Source organism: Fukomys damarensis, unplaced genomic scaffold, assembly GCF_012274545.1.
Source record: "Fukomys damarensis isolate Sample0158 unplaced genomic scaffold, DMR_v1.0_HiC HiC_scaffold_29, whole genome shotgun sequence".
Lineage (NCBI taxonomy): Eukaryota > Metazoa > Chordata > Mammalia > Rodentia > Bathyergidae > Fukomys > Fukomys damarensis.
The window spans coordinates 15,223,377-15,233,495 of record NW_022900941.1 but is presented as its reverse complement, the minus strand read 5'-3'; the positions used below and the strand labels follow the sequence as shown (position 1 = coordinate 15,233,495).

Below are 10,119 nucleotides of genomic sequence, written 5' to 3'. Positions count from 1 at the left end.
CCGTCCTTGCGGCTCCGGGAGGATGTGGGTCCTCGGCTTCGTGGCAACTTTTTGCGGATTGTTCTTGCTTCCAGGTAAGAAGGCTCGAGGCCAGCTGCCCCGCCTGGCGCAGCCACCCTGTCCACCCCGTGGCCCGTTCGTCCCCAGCACGCCCATCTGGGGCCAGCGTCGCGCAGGGATTGACCAGTGGGAGTTTGGCCGCGGAGACTGGTGCCCGGAGGCGCTAGCCTGGGAAAGTCTCCAAGTCCCACGCTGCAGGGGGACAGCGGGGAGCAGCGGATTTGCGCGACTCTGGCGGCAGCTGCTCCGGCTGCAGCGGGCAGAAGCTGGGCTGGGGAGGAGGGAGGGTCTGAGCCTCGGGGTAGCTCTGTGAGAAAGGTTGCGACGTTCCCCAAACCTCACCAAGTTGTCAAGCGTCTCTGGCAACAGTGGGAGCAGTAGCGCCGACAGCTGAGCGGGAGCCCCGGGCGGCTGAGCGCCGGGTTGCTGTGCCCGGGGTGCTATCGTCCTGGGCTAGAAGTGGACACGCAGGGGCCGGGAAAGCGCTGGCAGTTAGATCTAGATGAAGGGCCCAGACCCAAGCAACCACACCGAAGGGGCGGAAGGTGCTAGTGTCTGGCTCCTTCTTCGCCTGAGCTCGGCAGAGCTGGGACCCCAGCTGCGTACCCACGCCAATGTTTGTGGTCCTAGGAAGGACCGCTGAGCCCGAGGACTTAGGGCGCAGTGGCCCTTGGCTTCCAGAGCCTCTTCTCTTAGTCCCGCGTGGTTGCGCAGGAAACCTCAGAACCAAAGCATAGGAACTATGACTTCGAAAATAAAACTGAAAGGGTGTCTGTGAACGCAATCATAAATGGTGCCAAAATAGTAATTAAGTAATTTGTAACCAATTAGCAATTAGGCAAATCCTTTGGCATAGACTGAAGCAGATGTTTGTCTCTAAAGCTACTTTGCTCTTGGGTTTGCACCCAGTCCCCTTCTCAACTTCTTTGGAAAAGGCTCTGGTGGTGTTGGGATGAGCTCCTTGTGTCTAGAGCAGGGGTCTGTGGTCCGTGGGCACAAATCCACTTTATCCTGAAGGACGTTTGGTACCCCTGCCGCCCCTTTCCATCTGCAGCCACATCCAACCCTATCTAGAGTTCCAGGAGTGCAGGCCCCCAAACATCCTGAGGCTGGGAGCCTCTGCTCTCTGGGGCCAAAAACCACGGTGGTGTCGGATGAGCTCCATGCCCACTGGATCTGAACCAGACTAGACTGTTTGTCCCGCAGGTTTTGCGCTGCAAATCCAGTGCTACCAATGCGAAGAATTCCAGCTGAACAACGACTGCTCCTCCCCTGAGTTCATCGTGAATTGCACGGTAAACGTTCAAGACATGTGTCAAAAAGAAGTGATGGAGCAAAGCACGGGTAAGAGCCCAGCAACTCTCCACTTCAGCCTGGGCTCTGGGGTGGAAGTGAGGGGGGCGTTGCGTTACAGAAGGGACTGAATTTGACTTAATGCACATACTCTGGTTATTGCAGATTTACTTTTATAGTGTTCGGAAAATGAAGAGTTCCAAGTTACTTTAATCTCATTAGAGTTAATTACCAGGGCTTCTCCCCAAGGGAGTTGGGAGGGGAAGTGCATTTAAATCAGTGATTCTCTTTTTATTTACTCCCCTCACCTCCTTGAGCTAAAGGCTGATCAGAGGGTGGAAAATACATGGATAATCAGCCCTGGCTTGGGGAACTAGGCAGTAGCCTGTGAGCGGTGTCAGCCTGAAATATGGAGCTAGTTGAAGTTCCCAGAGGTCAGAGATTGAAAAATGTGTTTTGTCATAGAGCCACACCATATTTCTCTGAAGAACACTGTAGAATCTTTATTTAATTTTAGATCTAATGCATCAAATTCCAAGCACAAATTGCCAAGATCTTTCAAAGGAATGTTGTTCCCTGCCCTGCCAGCTTAGCTAGCTGAGCAGGGATCCTGGGCACAATACAAGGGAAGAAGGGGATTTGTGACTGGCAGACCACGCTCTACTTAGCAGAAATCTTTTTAGGAGATGGAATCTCCATTTCCTGCAGTAGTCTTATCAGAATTCAAAGTGCCCCCCACAAAGAAAAACAGGTAACTAGAACTTTGAGAAAATTTGTGAAGCTCTGGCTTCAATTGCAAGGTCAAACTCAGGAAGAGACTTTGCCATTTAAAGGCTACGGAAAAGATGGTGAAATAGCATCCTGTGATGGATGTTATAGAAGAACCAATGGCTTGTTCCCTTCAGTTCTCTGAACTGCTCACAGCCCCATGAAGTGAGTAGAAATGTTGTGTGCTTTCCTTAACTCGCTCACAAAGCAATGCAAGGCCAGTAATTTTAAAGTTAGCCCCTTGGGAGAATGTTTACCTCTCCAGGAGCACCAGCAAATATCTTGCTGCTAACCAGCCAGTCATTTGGGGAACACGTCCCCTAGCTCCCCTAGTATAGCTTGTCCCTGTGCTGGGATGTCTGTATTGTCTTGTCCACTGTTCTTCGAAGGCCTTTATTGGCTGTGTGTGGATTCGTTCTTCCAAAAGCACACTTCTGGGAAGTCTGAGACTGAACGCTCTCAATAACTTGCCTCAAGAAAAGCAGCAACCATTGTTTTGACACATGGGATGTGTGCTATTAAAAAAGCAGAACCAAACAAAAACTTAGTGATGCTTTATTAAGCTAGGATTGATATGGATACTTTTCACAAGTAATTTCCCTTGTATTTATTCTTTATTCCTGCATTTTACCTGAGCGAAAAAGAAAATGTCATTCTATCACCAGAACTGCTGTGATTTTAGTCTGAATCACGGGGAACCCTTCTTTGGTACTTTTAAGTATTTGCAGCTTTCTGCCAAGTAGTAATTTAGAGCCACACTAAATAAGATTGTACTGTAGCCCTGTTAAAAACTTCAGAATTCTCACAGTTTACCTGGGCATTGTGTTTTATAGCCTGTGATATAGTTGACGAAAGGTTATGAACCACAATTTTAGTCAGAAAAGATACTTTCTCTGAGAAACATTTCTTCCTCCATATGTATCTAAAACACGTACCACTCTCTGTTTTCAAAGTGCTGCTTTTCATCTTCATTCTCTCCTCCACAGCGTACTCCAGTAAGTCAGAACAGCCATAACGCTTCCCGTTTTATACAAAAACTTCAGCATATAAGTCTCTTAAGTGCCCGGCTTGAGGTTGCTTATTTTCTATTAGTGTGGTCAGGTTAAGCACGGTTTTTTTCCAAACTAGATTCTTCCACAGGCAACAGGCCAGAGGGGGAACAAGGTGGAAGTATAAGATAATCTCAGTTGTGATGTTTGAAAAATGAAGCAGTTGAGGAATGCAAAGGAAAAATCAATTTAGAGGGGAAGGATGACAGGTTTAGGAATGTGCGAGGGACTCAGCCTAAATTCAGAAGAAAATAGCCAAATGCCTTTCTCTCTGCACCAAAGAGCAATATCTGAAGTCTCATAATTCCAAGGTACTCCCAGGGTTAGGATGGTGTAATTGTTAAAAATCAGGTTTTTGCCAATAGCATGGAAAGCAAACCTAAAATGGACTTTGAAATGGTACAATGTAGTATGACCATTGCAGTAATACGAGCTAATTTTAGTGTGTGCCCTGGGTATCTGGCTCTTTCCTAGCGTTTTACATGTAGTATCATGAAATCTGGTAATTCTCTTTCGAGGACTGTTTCCCCATGCCACAACCACTCAGCATTTATTGCTTGGGTCAAGTTCTACACTCTGGAAAAAGAAAGTAATGTGTACTATATGACACCATTAGGAGTCCAAGTAAGAGCTAACTTAATATATGTTGTACTGAGAATCTTTGCACAGTAGAGCTGAAAGGACCCACAGATTCTTAGTGAAGGGTGTTATTGGCATCTTTCTGGTGTCTTGTTCTAGTCCATGTGACTTGCCAACCCCCATGAAGATCATAAGTTTCTGGAGTATTTGGTCATGGGTCTTTTATGAGCCCTTCATATGTTCTAGGGTGCTCCACGGTAAGAATTGCTGCTCCGGACAAACTTTTTTTGAATAATACATTAACAAAACAAAACCTACAAAAATTAGATGTCTGGTCCAAGTCTGTCAGCCAACTGTTTACTAAGAAGCATTTGGAACCCTGCTCTGTCACTCCACACCTGTGTTTTAATATCACCCACCAGCCTCTCGTAGAGCACTAAAATACAACACCAAGTTGGCTTGAAAAAAATACTTCAGGCAAAGCTCTAAGGAGTTAGTTTTTCATGTCCTTCGAGTTCACCAGGCAGGCTGAGCAAACAAATAGCAAAGTGAATGTTGAAAAGCTATGAAGTATGGCTTTTGAAATCTAAGTGGCTGTGTGGATTGGCATAGAAAAATCAGGACTTTTTATTTTAAACCAGAGCTTTAAGGTGGACTAAGAAATTTTAATGAACAAAGCCTATGTGACATTAAGCAGTAATGAAAGGCACTCTTTTTCCCCAAACCAGCGATGCAATATGGCCAGGCCTTCAGTGAGTCCTTTCTGGATTAAGTCTGCAAACTCAGCTCTTAGGAATTTTGAGGCAGGTGCATTTAATTTTCAATTGGGAATTACATTTAAAATCAACCTTTACCTAGTCCCCAGAGTGATATTCCTATTAGGTACCGATATTATTTTTTATACCCCCTTTTCCCCTTGGTCATTTCTGGAATAATAATAAGGCCCAAGGGTAAGGGAGGCTTGGTTCAGCTTCTTTCATTATCCTTACTAATTGATATTTAAATGTTTGAATAACTAATGACTTGTTCTTACCAGCTTTGCATGTAATGGGTTAGTGTCTATTTATCAGCATCCTTGATAATAACACTTCTTTTGCTCTTGTATATCATTGCATTCCGCAAAATATTTCAAATATTGATTTTCATTTCAGAATAGAAGCCTCCCCCTTCCAGTATGAATTTTTAAACCAGGATATAAAAAATGTGAATTTGCATTTGTTTGACAGTGCAATCTTGTAATTAGAGTTTTTCCTCTTGACTAGATACAGTGAAAGGGGCATAATTTAATTTTTATAGACTAGCCAATTTCAGCCCTTAGTAAAATATAGCTCTGTCAGTGAGCAAAATGTTACAGGTTCTCCTAAACCTTATTTAAAAGTTAAATGCAGTATATTGAGAGAAAGTTCATGGTCTGAATCAGTAACCTAATCGATCTCTTCACCCATCCTTTGCAACATGCATTAATCTATTTGTCTGTTTTGCAATACAAGAGTTACTGATTTACATGCCATGTTGTGTCTACATTATGGCTGTATAAGTAATGGATATTCTCCTTTTGGATTAGTTAGTTGCTCATTAAATTAGGCAAAGATTGCTCCAGGCTTTGGGCAGGTTTATTTTATGCCTTATTTTCTCCTCAGCTGAACGAAAGAGAGAGAGAGAGAGAGAGGACTAGATGCCTACAAAATAATCTGTCATCTCTTCTTAGTGGAAAGAAATGGAAAGGTAGCCACAGCTAATATGACTAGATGTCTACAAAATAATCTGTCATCTCTTCTTAGTGGAAAGAAATGGAAAGGTAGCCACAGCTAATATCTGCTACGTTTTACCGAGATTTGAAATCATAAACTCTAGTTTGGCCTTGGTGTGAGCGGGGCAGGAAGAGACCCAGCTCAGCTAATCAGTCAGATGACAATTCCCGTATGTCTGTGTTCTTTAAAGATGTGCACATGCACTCAGGAACATGCACAAATGCAGTGGCTTGTATGTGTGTTTACATATTTTTTCTAGTGAATATTTGCATATGCCATATGTAATTCTTGCAAGGAAAATGAAAATATTAAACTAAGTCATCCTTTGCAGAATTTCAGATTGCCATTGACTTCATGCTGTGTTGTAGGCACAAAGACATTGTTTTTATCATTTTTTTTTCCCAGAAGGACTTTAGGCATAGCCGTGCTATCTATTTTGTTTGTTTGTTTGTTTGTTTCTCTGCCCCATCTCTTCCCTCCTTCTAACAGGCCCCTCTGTTAGCCATGTTTACATACCCCCTACAGTCCTTAACCTTTTCATCCTAATCTCTCTTTAAATCAGTCAGATGGTAGAATGTGCTCTATGAATAAAAATCAAACATTTAAAAATCGTCATTGTTTAGTTTTGGCAAATGAAACTTCAACAGGTTTTTTAAAAAAAGTTTTTTAAAAAGATAAAAAGGTTTTTGTGTCAACTTCAATAAAGTTATGAATTACACAAGAGATCTTGTGATGCCATAAATGTGGATATCCCTGCCTCCTCCTCTTTGGGGGCAGTAAGGGAACACCTTTCTCTACGGGGAAAGACATTTTGCCAATCAGCTTGCTCACTTAATTCTCTAGGTGCATCCAACTCACGTGGCAGCCAAAGATGGCTTCTGGGCAAGTACACGGAGAGGGGGTATCACATGCCTTCAGTCCCTTGGACTCTCCAGAAAGCGAAGCATTTGTTTATGTTAACTTTCCGGCTGAACAAGCAGCCAAAGCTGAACTCCCGTCTCCATAGATGAAACGTTTGAAGATTGACCCAGCTCTCCCTTAACACTAATTCCTCCCACTACAATTTCACGAAAGCTTCAGTCATTGATGGTTTTCCTAATGAATTTAAACAGAGAGTCTTCAAAGCTGGGGTTTTTTTCCCAAGTGGAAAGTAAATGAAGTAAGAAAACAAAACACATCGTTTCCTTTGAACTTTGAAAAGGAAATCGGCTGCTCTCCTGAAACAAACAAAAAAAATCTGAATCTGCAGCCTTCTCCAGGGCCTGTGCTCTACATGTTCTCCCATCTTTCCTCCCTCCCTCCCTTCTTTCCCTTTTATTTAGAACGATTAGGGTCTAATGCCTTAACCAGGCCAAGTTTCTTAACATGCTGTGTTGAAGGACAGAAAAGCCCAACCCTTGTTTTCACTCTTCCAATGGCAAAGGTGTTTTTATCCTTCACGGACAAAGCATCCATGCACAGTCTAGGCTTTCCTGCTTGAGAACTCTGAGGAGATTATTTACTCTCCAAGAGGTTTTACTTCCTGCCCTGAAAAATGTAGGTTCAGGTTCCCTCTTTTCTTAAGAGATACAGCATGAAAATGAGAAATGCAGCCGGTATAACCATCTTCAAGGAATCTGTCTGAAAACTGGAAACCCACCTGGCTGCTCACAGAAGTGGCTTTATCCAGTCTCCATACCTGCCTGAGAAGGATGGAGCAGGTATCTTAGTGCACATTACTTTGCACACTATTTTCTCACTCCTCAGGCTAAGTGCTTGCATTCCTTCCAAGGGGGTCCTCATATCGAGTCAGGAAGGGTCACAGTGAGATAATATCCCCCTTGGTAATTGCTGAGTCTTACACATGGAGAGCTTGAGGACCATGCTGCCAGTAAAACTGGAATTCAAGTGTCTTTCTTTCTTTTCCAGTCTCTATGGCGACATTCTCAGTTTCTTTTAGCATTTTTAAGAACAATTTTATTGAGATAGTCATGTATCGTAAAATTCATCCTTTTACAGAGAATAATTAATGTGTTTTTAGTATACAGTATTCAGTTGCACTACCATAGCCACTGTCTAATTCCAGGACATTTTATCACCCCATACAGAGACCTAATACCCATTGCCAGTCACTCCCCATTGAACCCTTCTTCCTCGCCCCTGGAAGCCACTCATCCACTTTCCTTTTATATGGATTTGCCTGTTTCAGATTTCATTTATCTGAAATAATGTAATACGTGACCTTTTGTGACTGGCTTCTTTTACTTAGAGTAATGTATTCATGAATCACTCATGCCATTGCCTACTATGGAATGTACCTTCCTTTTGCTAGTGCACGTATCTCCAGTTTGGTAGATCTTTAAATTCTAGAGTAGGGCAGGGTGAGATGAGATTTTGGGTAGCTTATGGTGGTAAACATTGGCTAATTCAGTCAGTGAGCTATAGGGCAAAGAAATTCATGTTCCTCAAACATCTTGTCTGTGCTGAGCACTGGACTCTATCCCTTAAATAGTTAATATGTTTTCTTTTGAGGAGATCTTGAATTAGTTGAAGTCAACTCTTCTACAGGCTGCAGCCCTCAAGAATCAGTAGTGCTAGAAGGACTTTTGATCTCTCTGATCCACTACTTTCACTTTATAAATGAGTTCACTGTGATGTAGACAGGAGTTTTCCTTCCCTGGCTTGCGCATCTTGATGCTTTTCTTATGCATTTCTGTTTCTTCCCATGAGAAGACTTGAGGATAGGGCAAGTTGAGAAAGATCCTAGTAAAAGATTTTGGTTGTAGAGATTAGACTCTGTCATGATCTGGCCATTGTTGGAGAATAATAGGTGCCTGGTGAAGTCTAGCCTTTCTCTCACAAGCCAAAACATTGATCACAGCACACGTATAGGCAGCATTGCTTTGTCTTGAATCTGGGAAGTATGTGCTGTTCCTTTTCCTTCTTGAAGCTTGCCTTGTAGTTCTTCTTGCCTTGTAGTTTTCATTATAATGGAGAACATAGGGGGGTGTTGCTGGTAGAAGACAAGGTGTTTTCTCTCTTATCTTATAAGTGGACTTTCCACTTATCTATTACTTAGGGGCTTCCATCAAAGCTAGGATAAATGGATAAATACACTAAAGATTTTTATATGTGCCATTAATTATCTGTAGACAAGTAAACTTTGCACTGTGACTGCATTGTAACTCAGAAACTGTTTTCGTAGGCCAGAGCTATATGGCATATTCTTTTATTAATAAATTCCTTCAAATCTTCTGATTGCTGCCAACACTACAAAGCAAAGCAGGAGATGGACTAAGTATTTTAGAAAAGGTGAAACCAGTGAGTTAGTAATAAATTGCTTTTTTTAAAAAGAGGATGCATTAGAATAAAGCAGTGATGGCTCAAGCCATTGATTTCAAGGGGTTTATGACCTTGCAAACCACAAGCGGGATCCGCATGCAAAAGTGATAAAGTGGTGTATTATTTTAAGGAAGTTGTGATACTTGGTCCAGTGCCTTTCATTTCTCACTGGACATGGACAATAGCTTTTTATGTTTTTCTATTTCTTGGACTTGTTCTCAAGAGCAGTGGAATGGCTAGAGACAGTGCCAGAGGTGGGTGGCGCCACGCATGTGGCTCTCAGCCTGCCATGGTCCAAGCACGCTGCACATGAGATGAATGTGGATGAGCAGAGCAGTTGACGATGCCCTCCACAGAGGCTCTCTGAAAGACCATCCGCGAAAACAAGTGTGACAAGTGATGCTGGGCACTTTGTCGGTGCTCGTGCACGACCTAGCATGAGCTTGAGTCTAATAATTTAAACCTCTTCGGAAAGAGCAAGCGGCTACCCTTTCTCTCTCAAGCCAAAACGCCAGCCCACCCATGGTGCTAGTTTTCCAACCAGGGAAGACACCCAAAATAGGAGTGCAAAGAGATGGTAGGTATAAAGAAAATAGAAGATTTTTTTGAGGGTTTCTGTGTCTTTAGAGGGACAGGCAGTGTGTTGGGGAGGCATTTGGAGAGTGATGAGTTAGCTAACCTCTTCTGAAAGGCTGGAAAACTTCCTACTCAGGATGTCACAGGCTGTCCAAAGGAACAGATGAGTAAAGCCAATCAGAAGCAACCATTTGCATAGAGTGGGTTAAAGTGTAGAGACCAGACCCTTGTACAACCTAGGCCAATTATGGCAAACCTTTCAGAGCTATCAGTGATCCAAAAGGCCCTCTGCAGCACACATGTGAGGTTCACCACCTCTGGCCTAGACTGTATAAAAGCTGGCCAGCGCCCGCTCACTGGCATTACGGCAGGAAGTATCTCTAGAAGTAGGTGATGCCAAGAGTCTGAGGAAGGATGTTGTGACCGTTTTATCTCTGTTCAGTGTTCTCCAGCCAGTAGTTCCTCTAGCACCAAATTCTTTCAGTATTTTAGAGTATATTTTCCTAATTGAATTGAAATACAGCTCCATTCCCTAGGGCCCATTTGTGGTTTTCTCTTCTGCACTTGGGCAGCTGAAAATATGCTTGTTTCCCAACTCTCCATCTCTCTCACCCTCCTGCTCTGTGTTTCTCTCTTTTTTAAAACTGAGTTTATTGGTACATTTTAGGGATACAGTACAGTTACATTCATTGTTGGGATCTTGTACCTCTACTTGACAGGTC

At 43.0% G+C, this 10,119-nt stretch overlaps 1 protein-coding gene across 1 annotated transcript in view; it reads left to right on the top strand.

Moving 5' to 3' along the window:
- Nucleotides 1-6: 6 nt before the first annotated feature.
- The window catches only part of Lypd1 (LY6/PLAUR domain containing 1), a 31,521-nt gene continuing 21,408 nt past the window's right edge, over nucleotides 7-10,119 (top strand). Inside the window, exons 1-2 of the mRNA XM_010606214.3 lie at nucleotides 7-74; nucleotides 1,267-1,404. Coding sequence (XP_010604516.1) covers nucleotides 23-74; nucleotides 1,267-1,404 — 190 coding nt within the window. The 5' untranslated portion in view covers nucleotides 7-22. The remainder of the gene's footprint in view (nucleotides 75-1,266; nucleotides 1,405-10,119) is intronic.